The following is a 20,888-nucleotide window of genomic DNA, read 5'->3' on the forward strand; positions in this document are numbered from 1 at the left end:
TGCTAAACACAATGCTGAACTAACCTAAGTCTCTTCTTCCTGTATGCCATGCATATCCCTTCATCCCTGCATTTTCATGTGCCTCTCTAAAAGTCTCTTTAATGCCACCATTGTATCTACTTCCACCACTGCCCCTGGCACTGTTCCAGGCACCTACCTCTCTGTGTAAAAACGTGGTACACACATCTCCTTTCAACTCACTTTAAATACATGTCCTTGAGTACTTAACATTTTTTACCTGTGGAAAAAGGTTCTGTCTACATTATCTATGCTTCTCATAAACTTAAGAACTTCTATTGGGTCTCCCCTCAGCCTCCACTTCTCTAGAGAAAAGAATCATCCTTTTGTCCAACTTCTCCTTATACCTCATACTTTCTAGTCCAGGCAGCATCCTGTTAAATCCAGCCCAAATCGTTCAAAAGCCTCCACTTCTTTCCTGTAATGGGATTAGAATTGCAACAATACTCCGAGTACAACTGGACAAGGTTTTACATAGCAGAGACATGACAATATCCTGGCATTACTTTATCCTTGCTGAGATTAAATCATAATGGGAGTAATTTTACCATAAGGACTAAGTGATTTAAGAACAACACACACAAGATGCTGGAGGAACTCAGCAAGTTGACAGCTTCTACGGAGAGGAATAAACTGTTGATGTTTTGGGACAAGACCCTTCATCAGACGGGGAAAGGAAAGAGACAGAAGTCAGAATAAGGTGAGGAGATGGGAAGGAGTACACATTGGTAGGTGATAGGCGAGAGACCAGGTGAGGGGAAGGTGGGTGGTTGGGGTAAATTGGTCTCAACTATCACTGGCAGCTTGTACGTCTGCCTTTCTGTAACTCTGTAATTCCACCACCTTCTAATTCCGTCTTCTGTCCTCGTCCTTCGCAGTTCTGATGAAGGGTCTCAGCTTGAAACATCAACTGTTTATTCATTTCCATAGATGCTGCCTGACCTGCTGAGTTCCTCCGGCATTTTGTGTCTTGTTTAAGATTTCCAGCATCTGCAGAATTGCTTGTGTTAGTAATTCAATAAGGTAGTTCACCATTACAGGTGATTGGGATGGATAATAGATATTGGTCTAGTTAGTCTCATATATTTGAGAATTACCTTACCAAACTGTGCCAAGTATCTCCTTTTCTTTGTTGTGGTATCTGGCTTGATTTCGCGCAGTTCAAGGTTCAGTAAAGCTACAGCTCTCTAATCAAGGCGCAGCCTCCCCAGTTACCTGTTCTTCATCCATTTGACAGCCGGTGTCGGGTCTCCAACCACTTTGCACTGCAGCACGATGTCTCTCATCCATGGCGTGGTCACAGTGCCACTGAATGTTAGGATCCGAGCCGGTGCTGTTAACAACCAGAGTAACCGGGGTTAAAATCACACTGAACCGGGGTTAAAAATCACACTGAACCGGGGTAAAAATCATACTGAACCGGGGTTAAAATCACACTGAACCGGGGTTAAAAATCACACTGAACCGGGGTTAAAATCACACTGAACCGGGGTTAAAAATCACACTGAACCGGGGTTAAAATCACACTGAACCGGGGTTAAAATCACACTGAATCTACGATCCAGCCAAAGAAAGGAGGAGGATGGTGTGGGACAGAGCGGGAAACTGAATCAGCAAAGCGATTGGGGCTGAAATATAGCCCCAAATCCCATTACCATCAGCCACATTCATTGAAATGTAATGGGCATTAAAGTGGACCCAAATCTTCCCTAAATCTTTTTCACACAAGAGGTGATCATCATGTCCAAGAACACCTAACACATGGAAGAGGCTGTAGATTATTATTATTTTAAATATAGAGATCCAGCTCAGTAACAGACCCTTCCAGCCCAAGTGTCTCACATTACACCATGTGACCGACCAACCTACTAACCCACATGTCCGTGTAAGGTGGGAGGGAGCTGGAGCACCCTGACGAATTCCACACGGTTATGAGGAGAATGTACAATCTCCTTGCAGAGAGTGACGGAAATTGAGACTGGGTTGCTGGCTTTGTAATACTGTTATGCTAACTGCTGCATGGATAGTAAACTTTCATCAGGGCACTGAGGAAAATCTCCTCAGCTGGCATGGGCTGCACTATCTCCAAACCAAAACCAGGGTATGGGTGAGGTTCTCATTAGACCTTTACAAACTCAGAACAAAGGACTGGAGAGTCTGTCGGGGACTGGGGAATGAGGATGCTGCAGGATTGAGGGTGACCAGATTGGCTCTGCGGCCTTACCTTTGGCGAGGGGCTCCACGGTGATGATCTCACTGGAATTCCCCCTCCCTGCTGCAGTTATGGCAACAACCCAGATACTGTATTGGCGGTTCTGGCTGAGGTTGGGAATGCGGTAATAGAAGACGTCTGGTGAGGCTTCGAATTCACTGATCACCTGTGAAGGGAAACAAGGACGTGTACTGTGCCATCGTGAAACACAAGATCTTGAAAGGGCAACACACACCAAATGCTGAACTCAGCAGGCCGGGCAACATCTATGGAAAAAAACTACAGTCAACGTTTCAGGCCGAGACCCTTCGGCAGGACTGGAGAAAAAAGGATGAGGAATAGATTTAAAAGGTGGAGGTAGAGGAGAGAGAGCACAACGTGATAGTTGAAACTTGAAGGGGGAGGGATGAAGTAAAGAGCTGGGAAGTTGATTGGTGAAAGAGATACAGGGCTGGAGAAGGGGGAATCTGATAGAAGAGGACAGAAGGCCATGGAAGAAAGAAAAGGGGGGAGGAGCACCAGAGGGAGGTGATGGGTGGGCAAGAAGATAAGGTGAGAGAGAGAAAATGGGGTGGGGAATGGTGAAGGGTGGGGGACATCACCGGAAGTTAAAGAAGTCGGTGTTCATGCGATCAGGTAGGAGGCTACCCAGACGGAATATAAGGTGTTGTTCCTCCAACCTAAGTGTGACTTCATCACGACGGTGTAGGAGGCCATGGATTGACATATCGGAATGGGAATGGGAAGTGGAATTGAAATGGGTGGCCACTGGGAGATCCAGCTTTCTCTGGCGAACTGAGCATTGGTGCTCGGCGAAGCGGTCTCCCAATCGACGCCTGGTCGTACCGATATGCAGGAGGCCACGCCGGGAGCACAGGACACAGTATATGACCCCAACAGACTCACGGGTGAAGTGTCACCTCACCTGGAAGGACTGTTTCGGGCCCTGATGGTAGTGAGGGAGGTGTAGGGGCAGGTGTAGCACTTGTTCTGCTTGCAAGGATTAGTGTCAGGAGGGAGATCAGTGGGGAGGGATGAATGAACAAGGGAGTCACATAGGAAGTGATCCCTGCGGAAAGAAAGTGGGGGGGAAGGAAGGATGTGCTTGGTGGTGGAATCCTGTTGGAGGTGGCAGAAGATCCAGAGAATTATGTGCTGAGTATGAAGGCTGGTGGGGTGGTAGTTAAGGACAAGAGGAACCCTATCCCTGGTAGAGTGGCGAGAGGATTGGGTGAGAGCAGACTGTGTGAAATGGAAGAGATGCGGATGAGGGCAGCGTTGATGGTGGAGGAAGGGAAGTCCCTTTCTTTGAAGAAGGAGGACATCTCCTTCGTTCTGGAATGAGAAGCCTCATCCTGACAGCAAATGTGGTGGAGACGGAGGAATTGAGGGATAGGTTGGGCTTTGACTTTCCAAAGTCAATGCTAATCAATCCATTTTCCACTTCCTTGGGAGGCTGACAGAATTTAGTATGTTCCTGGCGACCTCTACCAATTTCTATCGATACAGCATAGATCCCATCTGGGTACATTACAGCTTGGTCTGGCAACTGCTCTGTCCGTTTCTGCTCTTTCTGCAGAAATTGCAGTGAGTCGTGGACACAGCTCAGCACATCATGGACACCAGACTCCCCTCCACTCCCCTCCTCTGTCTATACTTCTCGATCCTCAGAAAAGCAGTCAGCATAATCAGAGATACCACACCCTCTGGATATTCTCTCATTGGGCAGAAGTTACAAAAGCCTGAAAGCACATGCCATCAGTCTCAAGGACAGCTTCTTCCACACAGTTATAAAACCATTAAATGGTTCCCTAACACGAGGAATTCTGCAGATGCTGGAATTTCAAGCAACACACATCAAAGTTGCTGGTGAACGCAGCAGGCCAGGCAGCATCTCTAGGAAGAGGTACAGTCGACGTTTTGGGCCGAGACCCTTCGTCAGGACTAACTGAAGGAAGAGATAGTAAGAGATTTGAAAGTGGGAGGGGGAGGGGGAGATCCAAAATGATAGGAGAAGACCGGAGGGGGAGGGATGAAGCCAAGAGCTGGACAGTTGATAGGCAAAAGGGGATACGAGAGGATCATGGGACAGGAGGTCCAGGGAGAAGGAAAAGAGGGAGGGGGGGAGAAACCCAGAGGGTGGGCAAGGGGTATAGTCAGAGGGACAGAGGGAGAAAAAGGAGAGAGAGAGAAAGAATGTGTGTATGTAAATAAATAACGGTTGGGTGCGAGGGGGAGGTGGGGCCTTAGCGGAAGTTAGAGAGGTCAATGTTCGTGCCATCAGGTTGGAGGCTACCCAGACGGAAAATAAGGTGTTATTCCTCCAACCTGAGTGTGGCTTCATCTTTACAGTAGAGGAGGCCGTGGTTCCCTAGTATGATAAGTTGGACTTGACCTCATAATCTATCTCATTATGATCTTGTACCTTATTGTTTACCTGCATTACACTTTCTCTATAGCTAATATTGGTGCTTGGGTGGCGGTGTGGTATGGAGGTGTAAGGTGCTCCTTCCCTCTGCTAGACTGCAGGTCACCTTTGAGCAAGGTGTGGCAACTGCTTAGCTTCCTTCTCAGGGTCATGTGGAGCCATGGGAGCAAGTGGTGGATGGTTGTATGAGCAGCTGGTGTATATCACAAGTCCTGGTTATGCACCCACTGATGTCCATAAGACCATAAGACACAGAAAGAGAATTAGGCCATTCAGCCCATCAAGTCTGTTTGTCATTCCATCATGGCTGATCCCGGATCCCACTCAATCCCATACACCTGCCTTCTTGCCATATTTTTTGATGCCCTGACCGATCAGGAAACGATCAATTTCTGCCTTAAATATACCCACGGGCTTGGACCTCACCACAGTCTGCGGCAAAGCATTCCACAGACTGACTACTCTCTGGCTAAAAAAGCTCCTCCTTACCTCTGTTCTAAAGTGTCACCCTTTAATTTTGAGCCCTCTAGTTCTGGATAGCCCCATCTTAGGAAATATCCTCTCCCCATCCACCCTATCAAGTCCTTTCAACATTCGGTAGGTTTCAATGAGATCCCCATGCATTCCTCTAAATTCCAAAGCTGCCAAACGCTCCTCATATGTTAACCCCTTCATTCCCAGAATCATCCTGGTGAACCTCCTCTGGACCCTCTCTAATGATAACACATCCTTTCTGAGATATGGAGCCCAAAACTGTTGACAATACTCCAAGTGTAGCCTGACTAGTTTATAAAGGCTCAGCATTATCTCCTTGCTTTTATATTCTATTCCCTTTGAAATAAATGCCAACATTGTATTTGGCTTCTGATGTCAGGCAGACAATCTCTGAAGAGCATTGATTATGGCTGGGGTCATGCGACACAGCACGTGATGATGATGCTGATGAATATTGGCAATGATTTATTGTTGTCGCATATACCAAGATGCAGTGAAAAGCTTGTCTTGCATACTGTTTATACAAAACTTTATAGTGCATCGTTATTGTTTTACCTTGTTCTACCTCAATGCTGTGTAATGATTTGATCTGTATGAACAGTATACAGGTAAACTTTTCACTGTAGGTTGGTACACATAACAGTAATAAGTCAATTCCAGCTCTGCAGCAATCAGATCTGAACTCGGCATGGTGAAGAACATGTACTTCTGGGGAGCTCAATCACGCATATTCTTTATAAACCATCAATATTGTTCTTGGATATTGAGTGGTGAAATCTCAAAGGATTTACAGAAGGGCCAGATCACCGTTCACACTGACCATGAAATTGTGACTTGTATGATGACCATCACGAAAAAGGAACAAAATTTAATAAAGGTTGGAACTCCTTCTGTAGAGAAGTCACAGCTGAAGAGATGGTTCTAAAGCAGGGGTCCACAGGCACATTGCTTAATGGTATTGGTGCATGGCATAAAAAAACGCTGGGAAGCCCTGGTCAAAGGATGGATGCAAAGAAAATGTTTCCATTTTCGGTCAGTCCAGAATTTTGGATTACAAAGAAAAGGTTATGAGCAATAAATACAGTCATGAGTTCAGGAGAAAAGTCCTTATGACAACAATGGTTGGAATGCCATAATGTCATGGAGTAATGAGGCAGCATAGAAACAGGCTTTTGACCCACTATATCCACACTGACCATCAACTACCATCTACTCCAATCCCACTTACCCATACTTGGAACCGCCTAACACCAGAGAAGTTTAGATGGACAAGATAGGTGGCTTTTTTTTTCAAAGCAGAGAGCTGTGGAGCCAATATGCAAATTACAGCTGAGGTAGTCAAAATTTTAGACCTTGGGGAAATCGAGGGTTAAGGGGATTGAGTAGGAAAGTGGAGCTGAGTTGAAGGTTGGTTCAGCTATGAGGGCATTCAATGGCACAGCAGGCCTGAGAGACTTTTGCATTTGTTTTGTAGACATTTGATGATATTTTACATAATTAGCAAATAGAACATCGGACAGCGCAGGAAAAACCCATCAGTCCATGCCATACACTTTCACCACTCTGTCTTCTTGTGTTGGACCTTCAGGGAGCTCTGGACTCAACATGACCCCTCTGTACATCACTGTTTTTAGTGATCCTTCCTCTTCGTCGGGCAGCTCATTCGAGGCACTCATTACCTCTGCATAAAGAAGTTATCCCTCAGGCCTTTTTAAAGTCTCTCCCCTCTTACATTGTATCAGTGCTCTCTAGTTTTAGACTCACCCACCATGAAGAAAAGACCATGACCGTCCACCTTACCCACACCCTCATGATATTATAAACTTCCATGAGGTCATCCCTTATTCTCCTGTGCCCCAGGGAATAACGATCCTTGTGGGATATGGGTGGCAAGATGGAGATACGTTCCTAGCAAAGGAAGTGTAAGGTGCTCCTTCCCTCTGCTAGCCTGCAGGTCACCCTTGGGTGAGGTGTAGTACCTGCTTATCTCCCCAGTCAGAGTCATGTGAATCCATGCGAGCAGGTGGTGGATGGTCGTAAGAGGAGCTAGTGCACATCACAGGTCCTGGTTATGCAACCTCTGACGCCAGGCTGACAAATTCTGAAGAGTTTTGATAATGGCTGGGTTCACCTGTCTTGTAAAGACACTGCCCAGAGGAAGGCAATAGCAAACCACTTCTGTCGAAAAATTTGCCAAGAACCATCATGGTCATGGATGGGGAGGAGAATGCGGGTGGGGGCCTTCCACATGAGTAATGAAGCCTCACTAATTCCTGGATTAAAGAGAGTTGGAAGACCATGATCGGCCATGTTTACAACACAGCACATAATGATGATGCTGTGACGTATGATGTATAATGGTGAATCACTTTCATTTGCCAGTGAAGCATTGATTGAAACTGGAAACAGTAACAGCCTTCCTACTTCTCTTTGACACAATTCATCCCAGTACTGGGTAACTCACAATGTTTAAAGAATGTCACTGAACAAAATTCTTTTGACAGCAACATCTCAAAGGGAGAGCAGAGAGTTAATAAAGTGATAGATAATTAGAGGCTAGGGTAGAGGCCAAACTAAGAGTGGACTACCGCTCCTGCAGGTCTAGCGGGTGCAGCTCAGGGTAAAACAAAATTGTTACAGAAACAGCAACGAAGAATCCTTCTACGTCTGACTGCGACGGAATTCCTGAGCCTCCACTTGCAGGACTGACAGCAGTGAAAACCGAGAGGAAGCTGCTGGCACGCTGAAGGAAGAGCTAAGCACCATCAGAGATGGAGGACCTTCATTGCAGCGCTAAACGCCAGTGGCTTAATGGGCAGGACGTAAGTAAATAATCAATCAGTCAGGTCACTGATTTATAACTGAGGTTTTAGACCAGCCACTGCACACGACTGGGGCCTCTCAGTCCAGCGATATTCATCAAGGATACTGGGAAAACACCCTGGGGCTTTGCTGCAATAGGAAGAACGTGATTAGCATTTAAAGGACAATTACTTTGTGTTTTAAATGCTTTAAGGTGCCTCACAAGAGCATCGCCAAACACTTCCAACCTGAGTTTCGCCTCATCATGGCAATGGGAGAGACCATGGGCGGACATGTCAGAACGGGAATGAGAAGTCGCATTGAAGTGGGATGATCTTGCTGTTTGTGGTAGACAGAGAAAGGTTTGCTGGGATTCAGAATGCATTTTTTTTTCTTTTTACTTGTCTGTTTTAAAACTTCCTGGGGTAATCTTGCTCCAAAGTTTGTTTTTTGCCTCCTTCTGATATCATTCTTGCTTAACGATTCAAGATGTCGGATGGGGTGTTGCAACAAATGCAAAGACTGATGTTGAGAGGTTTAATTTATAATATCAAATTCTCTTTCAAATTCCATCTACTTTTTTATGCCTATGCTTTTTTACTAGCTTGGGCTTCATATTGTAAAATTAAACAGAAAAAGTAAGATTTAAAAAAAAGGCAGATTTTTGGAGATAGAAATAATCAAGGATTCATTTAGATAGAATCTAGCGCCCTCTGCTGTCCTAATAGAAGAACACAGGCTTTGTTACTGCTGCTATTCTTCAGCATTGATAATCCTCAGGACAGATGCCTTCAAAATCTTCCTTCCAGCATTTGTTGACTCTTCTCCACTCGGTAGAGTGTTTGAACCACAGATAACTTTCATGGTAATAAACACAATTTGTGACATCTACCAGGATAGGAAGGGTCTGAAACATTGATGAAGATCCTTACCCAAAATCTCTTTGACTTATTACTCTAAGAAGGGAGATTCAGGGGCATCAAGACTAGGACCACCAGACTGGGTAACAGCTTCTTCCCCTAGGCTGAATACTTTGCCACAACTAAACTCTCATCTCTAGGACACCAATTTGTTTGCTTGCCCATTTCACATGGATTTTGAAATTTGCTTTATTGACTTATTTGTGGTTCTAGTTAGTTTTGTGTGCTGCATTTGATACAAGTATTAAGGTGGCACTGATAAGTGGCAGCATTTTAAGACCATAAGATATAGGAGCAGAATGAAGCATTTGGCCCATTGAATTTGCTCTGCCATTCAATCATGACTGGTCCTTTTCTCCCCAGCTCAGTCCCACTCCGCAGCCTTCTGCCTGTAACCTTTGAGGTCATGTCCAATCAAGGACCTATCAAGCTCTGCCTTAAATACACCAACAATCTGGTCTCTGCAGTTGCCTGTGGTAATAAATTCCCTAAATTCCCTAAATTTCTTCGCATCTCTGTTTTAAATGGACACCCCTCTACCCTGCGGCTGTGCGCTCTTGTCCTAGGCTCCCCACCATGGGAAACATCCACTCTGCCTAGGCCTTTCAACAATAGAAAGATTTCAATGAGATCCCCCCTCATCCTTCAGAATTCCAATGTGTACAGACCCAGAGGTATCAAATGTTCCTTGTATGATAACCCTTTCATTCCCAGAATCATCCTTGTAACCTCCTCTGGACCCTCTCCAATGCCAGCACATCTATTCTAAGTTGAGGAGCCTAAGACTGTTGACAATACTCAAGGTGAGGCCTCACCAGTGCCTTATAAAGCCTCAGCATCACATCCCTGCTCTTGTACTCTAGACCTCTTGAAACGAATGCTAACATTGCATTTGCCTTCCTCACCACCGACTCAATCAGCAAGTTAACCAAGGACTCCCAAGTCACGTTGGAATGAGCCTGAGCGCCTGCAAAACTCTCCTTCTAAACAAGCGTCGCCGACCTTCGAGAAACTTCATCACTGTGGCCTGCTCCTGCCACTAGTTCACAGTCTGTACAAGCAGCGTTATCAATAATGTTCAGTTGAATATTCTGCAAGGTAGGTGACCTGGTATGCTGTGCCCTTAATACTGACAGTTGGTTGGCACAGGTTTTCAGTGTCCTACCTAGAATACCAACAGGGCCTGATGCCTTGCTAGGGTTCACTCTCTTGAAAGATTTTCTGACATTGGCCTCTGAGACTGAGATCACAGGGTCACCAGACGCTACAGGGATTCGCACAGGTGTAGTTTTATTCTCCCTTTCAAAGCGTGCATATAAAAGTGCTGAGCTCATCTCGGAGTGAAGTATCACAGCCATTCATGATGTTGGGTTTCACCTTATAGCAAACCCTGCCAGAGCTGACGTGCGTCCGATTCTTTCTCTGACCTCAATCGGAATTGCTTTATCGCTCTTAAAGTAGCCTTCTATAGGTCACACCTGAACCTCTTGTATAGATCTGGATTACCAGCTGTGAACGCTGCTGATCTAACTCTCGGCAGACTATGAACCGCCTGCTTCATCGATATGTTGGTGGTAGCTGTCCAGAGACTTGTTTCAAGCTGGTCTGATTAAAATCTCCCGCAATGACAGGGAAGGCATTAGGATGCGCTGTTTTGTGGCTGATGACCATGGAACTCAGCTCCTCCAGTGCCTGCCTGATGATGGCCTGAGGTGGAATGTACACCTTTACCTGTAGAATGGTGGAAAACTCCTTCAGCAGATAACAGGGACGATATTTGATCACTAAATGTTCCAGGTCAGGTGAGCAGGATTGAGACAGAACCACCATGTTTGTGCAGCATAATGAGTTAATCATAAAGCACACTTCACCTCCTCTGCCTTTAAAAGACTGAGCTGTCCTGTTTTTGCAGACTCTGGGCAAACCATTAAGCTGCAGCACTGCATCCAAGATGGTGGCAATAAGCCATGCTTCCCTGAATTAAAGTACACAGCAGTCCCTGATATCCCTCTGGTAGAGCAGTCTTGCTCTGTGGCCTTCAGTTTTATTTTCCAGAGACCGTATATTTGCCAAGAGTATAGTCAGGTGAGGCTCTAAAGCCTCTGTTTTTCAATCGTACCTGCAGACCTGCTTGGCTTCTGCGCTTATGCTTTCTTAAGGGGAACTGCACTCGCGACCCGAGTCTGTAATCTGGTGCACGGCGATTTTGAGTATAAATGGATTTTTTAAACATCTTGAAACAATGCTGGTTACTGAAGTAGCCATAGCTGTGACTGTGGATTTCCGCTGTAGTAGCCTTAAAGGAGAATATTTGATGATTCCCATCAGAGCTGCACACAAAGCATTAAATCTAATGTTCAGGGTAAACTACCTGAATATTCTGGCAAAGTGAGAGGATTATTCTGCCTCTTTAGTCACTTGCCATAAGCTATTAAGCTATGGTGTATATCTCTGTGGTGGGACAGATAGACGACCTGATCAGGTATAGGTTCCTAAAAGTGTTTGAGTAGATGGAGATTCCAGAACAGGTGCGCCCACCTCAAGTAAGTGGTCCTTGTCATAAGGATCAGGCTACCCTATTTCTTCCTCTGCCTTTCATGGACTTTGAAGGCACATGAATGCACGCCTGTTCTGTCTGATTTCACCTTGTGACGTTCTGATCAGAATTGATTGTGATGCACGCTGCCGGACTATTGTTCCTTTGGCGAATTGGTCTGAAACCCAAATAGTCCTGGATGGCGACAAAGGTTTTGCTGTGTGTCTGAGATCGTGCATGCTCTTCATTTTCTCACGCCGTGCTGGCTCAAAATTTCTCAGTTTGTCTAGGTCCGGTAAGTGAGGTTGGAGAATGGAAGGAAGAACAGGGACGCTTGTTCTCAGTCTCAAGCCCATTGACTGTAGCTACTTGTAAGAAGTGCGGGGCAATAAGCCAGCAGTGCTTCATTAGGAGTCTTTTGCCTTCGGTAGGAAACTCTTAACATCTTGTACCACTCTTTTCACTTCTCCATTTGCCTGTGGGTACTGTGGACCACCCTTCTGGTGTTTGAACTCATTGTCCCTAGCAAAGGCTTTGAATTCTGAGCAGTTGAATTGTGGACCATTCTCTGACACAAGTCTTTCTGATATCCCATGGTGAGTGAATACAGCTTTCAGGTGCTGTATAACTGTGGCTAAGGACTTGGAGGACAACTTGGACACCTCAACATTTTGTGAGTAATAATCAGCAGTGAGAAGATATTAGTCTTTTTCAGCTTGAAAATGTCTGTGCCTGCAATTTGCCATTGAAAGTCTGGGAATTCTGTGGGACAGAGAGGTTCAGTATGATTTTTGTACAGTTTTCTGCATGCTTCACATTGTTTTACATAATCTCCTAGCTGTGTGCTCAGACCAGGCCACCACAGGGATTGCCTTGCTCTTAGCCAACATTTTTTGATGCATTGATGTCCTTGGTGGATTTGACTGAGGATTTTGGCATACACAGAAACAGGAATGATGAGTCTGGAGCACCTTAGCAGCAAACCATCAAGGATGGTGAGTGGGTCTCTTTCAAGCCAGTAAGGTCTGAGTTTGGGAGCTCCTTTTGGAACAGCTGTCCATCAATGCACACAGTATTGCAAGACCTTGCTGCAGATTTAGTGCAACTCAGTGTGAACTTCATCCAGTCTACTCTGTGGTGCAGGAAAGCTTTCATGTACTTGAGCTAAGTAGATGTTGGTATCTTCCACGAGGGCAGAGTCAGCTTTTGCATGGCATCCTCGACAGAGTGTCTAGTGTTGTGAACGATTTGCCAAGGACATGTTCAATGTCCTAACAGTATTGCACAAGCCTCATTCTGAATCTTTGGAGACATGGAGGTAAGTCATATAAATGCTTTGAGCTGCAGAGGCTGACAAGTGGCTTGCGGTCTTTTTGAAGTAGGAATTTAGTGCCTATCTAGTAGCAGCTGAAGTATTCACAAGCCCACTCAACAGCCAGCATCTCCTTTTCCATTTGGGCATAATGCTGCTCAACACGAGTCCTTGCTCTTGATGCATATGCCACTGGTTTCCATACAACATTGCAGTTTTACATGAGCACACCTCCTCGGCCAGTGGAAGAGGCATCTGCTGACACCTTGGTTGCTTTCTTCAAATCAAAGAATGCCAGTGTTGGTGGAGAGGTGAGCTCAGCTTTAAGTGATCAGAATGACTTCACCTGTGCCCCTGGGGTGTGTCCCAGGTCCGAACGTTTCTTTGAGAGCGGAGGCCATGCAGTGGCTTTGTTTTCTCTGACAATTCGGGAATAAATGTTCCCAGCTGGTTTACCATGCCTAGAAACTGAGGATCTCTGATACATGCATAGGTTGTTCCATGTTCAAACTACTGCCAGTTTGAGGGCATTTGGTTGCCTAAGAAATTCACCTCCAACTCTGAAAATTTGCAATTCCTTTTGTTCAGGGTGATTCCAGCCTGTTTCAGTTTCTCCGAGGCATCTTCCGTTCTTTTGTCATGCTTCTCACTTGAGCCTACAAAGATGAGTACATTATTAATGTGGCAGTCTAATCCTTCCAGCCCCTCCAAAATTTGGCTCATACTCATCCGAAAGAGTTCAGAGTCAAAAGGGAGTGTCTTGAGGGCATAGCATCCATATGGTGTGATAAAGGTTCTGAGTTTCTGTGACTCAGGAGCTAAACGGATCTGCCAGAACCCTGAGTTTGCATCTAGTTTGGTGAAGAACTTTGCTCCACCCAACATACCCAATGTATAAACTTTTTCTGCCTCATTGCATTATTCAATTTTGTTAGATCGACACCGATCCTCACTGTGCCATTTGGCTTTTGAACAGGAACAACGCCCACATGCCAGTGAGCAGGTCCATTCACTCTAATCATGACGTCAAGTACTGCCATTCTCACAAGTTCAGCTTTGACTTTATTCATCAATGGTCAGAGAACAGGGCATCACTCTTGTCCTTGGTTGGATAAGGTACCCTTCTTTCAGTATCCGCAGGCCTGTGAACAGCTCCGGGTACTTCTCCTGCCACTGAACATTGTTTAGCCAATCCAACCTTGCAATAAGGATTGGTTTCTCGATGACCTGCCATCCCAGCAGTGGTGAGAAAAGATTCTAAGCAACATAGACATTCTCTTTTAAATGTTCCTCATTTTTACAGATGAAAGTAGTAAACATTCCTTTTCACATTGAGCTTATGTTTCCCTGGCCCCTTGAGTACTTTCTTGATTGGGTTTAGCATAATGCCTGCTTTCTTCACCAGTTTTGTGTACAAACATTCGGGGATGGCTGTGACCTCTGCCACAGTGTCCATTTTGAACGTCACTGCCTTATTTTGCAACTGAACTGTAATAAACCAGTCTTGAGTAGCCCCAAGAAAGCTCTCTCTTTGTCTGAATCATGGTCTTCTTTGACCTCCTGAAGAACTGCTTTTAAGTGATAGTGGCTCTTCCAATGACCAACTCTATTGCATTAGGGGTGTTTCACTTCTTTTGCTGGACAGAGCTCTTTGACGTGGAATGGAGACTTGCTGCATCTCCTGCAGTTGGAAATTTTACTTGCTCTTTGTTTCACTAGTCTGTTTTGTCTGAGCTGGACTTTACCGTCACCTCTTTCTGTCGTCTTTCTGACTGCACCTTGTTTGTACTCTTCTTCTTGTACAGCATCTATCTTTCCCTCAGCATCGTTTTTGTGCCCGAGTTCTGCCGGTTGTTGACGAACATTCTCTGTTTGCCTGACTATAGTAGTGTGAGATTTGACTGCAAATGAAGTCTTTGTAACAATTTGCCCAACAACAATTCTATCTCTAATGAGCTCATCTCTCAGATTTCCACGTTCACAGTTGTCTGACAGGGGATACAATGCTGTGAGGAAGTCATTTAAACTTTCACCTGTTTCCTGGTTTCTGGAGTTGAGCTTTGCCCTCTGACATATCCTAGTTTGCTTTCGTGTGGAATATTCTTTGAAGTTGTCCTGCACGGTATTGTACTCATTGTTCTGAGCATCTGTCTGTTACCAGGTTCGGCTATGGCCCAAGTGCGGAGTGAGAGACACTGAAGCAGGTCAATAGTTCACAGACTTTAATACGAACAGTGTTAAATGGAAAATAAACAATAAACGCTAGGTCATTAACTAAAACTCTCAAAAGGAAAACGAAGCCTACACTGTGGCTGAAAATAACATCTAAATATTAAATGAATACCGCTATTCTTCAGAGTCAGTTGACTTGAAAGTCCAATTTCTCAGGCAAGGCCAATGCAAAACAGAACTGAGCCGTTGTTATGCTCTGTCCAAGACTCGACAAGCACTATGACGACGAGTATGGAGTTAAGTACTATCATGATTAAATAATAATTAGCTAACATGTGCAAATTCACAAGTGCAATTGCCATATCTACTGCGTTGCTGAATCGGTGGTTGTGACAGGGACCCCTCTCTAGGCACAGCCCCTGAGGCACCACAGACCTGCGTCCACTGGAAGTCTCAGATCAGCGACTTGTCCAAGATGTCCTTCACCGGGATCCAAGTATGTTCTTCTGGGCCATACCCTTCCCAGTCCACAAGGTACTGGACCTTACCACGTACCCGGCAAGATGCCAGGAGGCGCCACACAGTATAGACAAGGGAACCATCTACCAGGCAGGGAGGAGGGGGAGGTGGGGTGATTGGAGCCAGAGGAGGGGTAGTTACTGGCTTGAGCTGGGAAACATGGAATACTGGGTGGATCTTCAGTGATACTGGTAGACGCAATCTATAGGACACCTTGTTGACGGCCTTTTCCACTACAACGGTCCCACGTAGTGTGGTGCCAATTTCCGGTTCTCAACTTTCAGGGAAAGATCCTTTGTGCCAACCAGACCTCCTCTCCTGGCTTGCATGGCCTTACCTGTCAACGGAGCCGGTCAGCCTGCCGGGAGTGCTGTTTCTGGGCGCGCAGCAGAGAAGCCCTGGCTCGTCTCCAGGTGCGCTTGTAGCGCTGGATCAGCTGTTCAGCGGCAGGAACTCCTACGTTGATCTCCTGATCAGGGAAGAGCTGGGGCTGGAATCCCTTCTGGAATTCAAAGGGAGACATACCGATGGAGGATGACTGGAAGTTATTGGGAGTGATTGGGATGTGGGGTTGGAAGAGGCAAGACAGCGCAGGGTTGTCTCCAACTCCTGGTTCACTCTCTCAGTCTGGCCATCAGGTTGGGGGTAGAAGCCAGACGAGAGGCTGGCCGGGGCTCCTACAAGACAGCAGAAAGCCTTCCAAAAGCGGGAAGTGAAGTGTGGTCCATGATCAGACACTGTGTCTTGACGAAAGCAGTGGAGCCTGAACACATGTTGAACCATGACTGTGGCAGTCTCATGAGCCGAAGGGAGCATTGGGAGGGCAAAGAAATGGGCAGTCTTGGAAAAAGATCCACAACGACCAAAATAGTGGTGTTTCCATTAGACGGGGCAGACCAGTGATGAAATCTGCTGAGAGATGGGACCAGGGGGAGTGGGGCACAGGCAGTGGACATAATAGACCCGCAGGATGCTGGTGTGATGTCTTGTTCCAAGTGCAGGTGGGACAGGCAGATATAAAGTCGTGGATATCATGGGACATACATGGCCACCAAAATTATCTCTTTATAAACTCCTGAACCCGTTGAATTCCCGGATGTCCAGCCAGACGGGAGAAGTGACCCATTCCAACACTTTGGAATGCACTGCAGCAGGGACAAGCAGCCGGTTGGGAGGTCCCCCATCGGGCCTGCATCTGATTGTTGGACGGCCCTCACCTCTGCCTCTATTCCCCAGATCACTGGAGCAGTGATACATGAGCGAGGGAGAATGGGCTCTGGATCGGCATTGTCCTCAGATCCGTCAAACTACCAGGAGAGAGCGTCAGCCTTTGTATTCTTGCTGCTGGAACGATAAGTGAGGATGAAATTGAACCGTTTGAAGAAGAGTGCCCACTAAGCTTGACGAGAGTTGAGTCTCTTAGCATCCTGAATATAGGAGAGATTCTTGTGATCAGTCCAGACCAAGAATGGATGCTCTGCCCCCTCTAACCACTGTCCCCATTCCTCCAGGGCCTCCTTGACAGTCAGAAGCTCCTGGTTCCCAATGTCATAATTCCTCTCGGCCGGAGTCAAGTGATGGGAAAGAAAGGCAGAAGGGTACAGCTGGCTACCCACAGACGAGCACTGGGAGAGGATAGCTCCCATGCCTACATCGGAGACGAGCTTCGATGCCTACCCGCAGAAGAGCACTGAGAGAGGACAGCTCCATTGCCTACATCGGATGCATCCACCTCGACAATGAATGGCTGAGAAGGGTCTGGGTGTCGCAGCAGTGGGGCAGTGGTGAAACATCGCTTTAGCTCTGAAAATGCTTGGCCAACACCGCACGTCCAATGGAAACCTGCCGGGGTCTTATTGGTGAGTGTATTAACTGGAGCCGCGATAGAGCCAAAATTCTGGATGAAGCGGCAGTAAAAGTTTGCAAACCCCATGAAGCGCCATACCTGTTTGACTGCAGACAGTTTGGGCCACTCTGCAGCTGCCTGAACTTTACTGTGGTCCATTTGAACACTGAATGGGGTAAGTATATAGGCCAAAAATGACACCTGGTCTTTATGGAATTCATATTTTTCAGGCTTGGAGTACAGGCTCTTTTCAAGAAGACGTCTGAGTACTCTTCGGACATGCTGGATGTGCTCCTGATGAGAGCGGGAATAGATAAGGATGTCATCTAAATACACAAACACAGACTGGTTCAACATGTCCCTGAGCACATCATTAACCAAGGCCTGGAATACAGCGAATACGGCCAGACCAAAAGGCCTCACCAGGTATTCATAGTGTCCATTAGAGGTGTTGAAAGCTGTTTTCCACTCATCCCCTTCTCTTATGTGAATCAGATAGTAAGCATTGCACGGATCAATTTTGGAGAATATGGTTGCACCCTGGAGATGTTCAAATGTAGACGCCAGCAAGGGAAGAGGATAGCAGTTCTTCACAGTGATATTGTCAGGGGCCGATAATCGATGCAGGGATGGAGCTTGCCATCTTTCTTGCTCACAAAAAAGAAGCCCGCTCCTGCTGGCAAGGTTGATGGATAAACCCCATGCTCAATGCTTCCTTAATGTACTCCTCCTGGGCCACTGTTTCAAGACGAGAGGGGGAAAAGAGCCGGCCCCGGGGAGGACTAGTGCCAGGTAGGAGGTCTATGGCACAGTCGTATGGTCGGTGTGGGGGCAGGGTGGTGGCCTTTCTTTTACTGAAAACATCAAGGAGATCCACATATTCAGTCAGAATCCCAGACAGGTCCACATCCTTAGCTGACACAGGAGGGGATTCATGGAACTGAACTTGAGCTGGACCCAGACAGGTTGACAGGCATGCCGGTCCCCATTCTTGGAGTACCTTCAGAGACCAATCGATCTGTGGGTTATGTTGGGATAACCAGGAAGGACCAAGTACAGGTGAGTTAACCAGATAGAAAGATATTTTTTCATGATGGTTGCCTTCGAGCACCAGTTGAAGGGGTCGGGTGGAAAGGTGGATCTGGCCAATTCCCAGAGGTCAACCGTCCAGTGCCTTGACGTTGATCTTTTCTCTTAATTCTTGAGTTGGAACTCCCCATCTTTGAGCGAGAGAGATGTCCATAGGATTACCGGCTGCACCGGAGTCAATAAACGCCTTAGTTCATGGGTCTGAGATCTCCACGACAAGGAAGCTGTGAGCATTACAGAATTGGGGGAAGCTGACTGAAGACAGAACCGACCCGTTAGGATTCCCCTCCCTGCTGACGGGTTTTCTCTTTTAGTGGATGCTTGGACCATGCTGCCCGGAAGTGTCCTGGATCACCACAGTAGAGGCAGGAACCTGATATCTGGCACTGCTCTTGTTCCTCCTGAGACAGGCACATGCGCCTCACTTGCATAGGCTCCTCTGTGGGCTGGATGCTGGGTGGTGAGGGAGGGGGAGAGGGTGAGGAATGACGGTGATCAGATGAGGGAGGGGGAGAGGGTGAGGAAAGACAGTGATCTGGCGGCACGTAGGAAGATTGAAACGTTCTTTCCCTGCGCCACTCAGTCACCCGGTCGTCAACACGAATAGCCAGATTAATCAGGTCATCCAGACTATCCTGCTCGTCCTGGACAGTGATATCATGCCGGACCCCTGTGTTCAGTCCATGCTGGAAGGCAGTGATGAGAGATCTCTCATTCCATCTGTCTCTACTGCAAGGGTACGGAATTTAACTGCATAGGCTCTCACCGTTCCCCTGCCTTGGCACAGGTCCAAGAGTCGGTGGGCAGCCTCCTGCCCCTGTACTGGAAGATCAAAAACCCCCTTAACTCTGCCAGGAAATGTCAGAATGACTGGGCTGTGGGGTATCCTTGTTCCCATAAAACGATGAGCAGGCTGAGTGGAGGTCATTCAAGAAGATTGACCATGTACGCCAATTTTCGCGCATCATCACCACAACGACCAGGCTGGGCTTGGAATGTCAGCTCGCATTGGGTAATAAAATTCCTGCAACCATCAGGATCACCAGAATATCTGCCTGGTGGTGGAATACTCTGTTTCGCTATGGTCGTGGGAGTCGGCTCTGGTCCGGGTGTGGGAGCGGGAGCAGTAGTAGCAGAGATTGTCGGGGCAGCGGTAAAGGAGGACCTGCGAGATGCTGGGAGTGGGACTGAGGTGGTCTGAAGCTGCTGAATTGAGCTGGTTTCCCTTTACGTCATCTCTCCCATAATGGGGATACTTTTGATTTCCATAGGGGAGAATATGTCAAGAGGAGTGTCCTCTTTTGTAAATTTTTCAAGTGTTTTCTTTTCCAAGGGTAAACAGGACAAACCATCAGCATTTCCACGATTTGTCAGCCTCGTGAGTTCGATCCTATAATTTTGCCCTCCAGGGAACAGAGCCCATCTCTGTATTTGTTCTTCTGCTGTTAGTAGAACACCCTTCAGTGGATTGAAAATAGACACTAGGAGTTGATGATCAGTAACAAGGGTAAACTCTCTCTCATACAAGTACTGGTTGAAACGTTTTACACCGCAAACCAGAATCAAGACCTCTCTGCCAACCTGTCTGTGATTTTTCTCTGCTGCAGTAAGGGAACATGATGCAAAGGCTATGGGATGTTCACTTCCATCACTCGGACATGGGACATGACTGCACCTGCACCGTAAGGTGAGGTGACGCAGCGAGCTTCACTGGATGCTGTGGATTATGATGTCTGATTCACCATTGCATTTTGGAACGCCACCTCACAATGTTTTTGTTCATTACCATTTCTTCCCAATCTGTAGTAATGAGTTCAAGGGGTGGAGGACAGTAGCCAGTTTGGCAGGAACCTGTTACAGTAATTAACAAATCCTATAAAGTACCACAAATGTGACACATCCTTGGGCCTTGGAGCATCCACCATTGCCTTAATTTTCTCAGCATACTTGTCTAATGCATGTGTGGCAATGGTATGACCAGAGTAAGTGATGCTTAGTTTAAAGAATTCACACTTGTTGCATTGTGCTCTCAGACCATAATCTTCTAATCCTTTTAACAATGTCTTGAGATTTTGGAGATGTTTCTTTTCATCTTTACTAGTAACAAAGATGTCATCTAGGTAACACTCAGTGCCTGGGTAGCCATGCAGCACCTGGTCTGTAGCTTTCTGCAAGAGTGCAGGTGCAAATGCTACTCCAAAAATAAGCCTATTATAGTGTTAAAGCCCTTTGTGAGTGTCTACATAGAGAAATATTTTGGATTCTTCTTCCATCTCCATCTGTAAGTAGGCCCCTGCTGAGACCACCTTGCTGAAGTGCTTCCCTTCAGAAAGATTTGCAAAGATATCCTCTATCCTGGCCAGAGGGTATTGATCTACTTTCAATACTGGGTTGCTTTTGACCTTAAAATTACCACAGATGCTGACAGATCCATTATTTTTGGCTACAGGGTCCACTGGCATTACCTGTGGGCTCTGCTTACCCTTGGAAAGAATTCCTTCAGCCTCCTGTGAAATGCAAATGGTGGATGGATCTCCGA

General features: G+C 46.5%; 1 protein-coding gene across 1 annotated transcript in view; it reads right to left on the bottom strand.

Annotated features, from left to right (window-relative positions):
* LOC140199708 (cell adhesion molecule DSCAM) overlaps nt 1-20,888 on the bottom strand; it is a 652,770-nt gene that overhangs the window by 93,246 nt on the left and 538,636 nt on the right. Inside the window, exons 20-21 of the mRNA XM_072262186.1 lie at nt 2,243-2,396; nt 1,234-1,351 (exon numbers count right to left, since the gene is read on the bottom strand). Of these exons, the coding sequence (XP_072118287.1) occupies nt 1,234-1,351; nt 2,243-2,396 (272 nt within the window). The remainder of the gene's footprint in view (nt 1-1,233; nt 1,352-2,242; nt 2,397-20,888) is intronic.

The sequence above is a fragment of the Mobula birostris genome, chromosome 6, assembly GCF_030028105.1.
Source record: "Mobula birostris isolate sMobBir1 chromosome 6, sMobBir1.hap1, whole genome shotgun sequence".
In the NCBI taxonomy this organism is placed as follows: Eukaryota; Metazoa; Chordata; class Chondrichthyes; order Myliobatiformes; family Myliobatidae; genus Mobula; species Mobula birostris.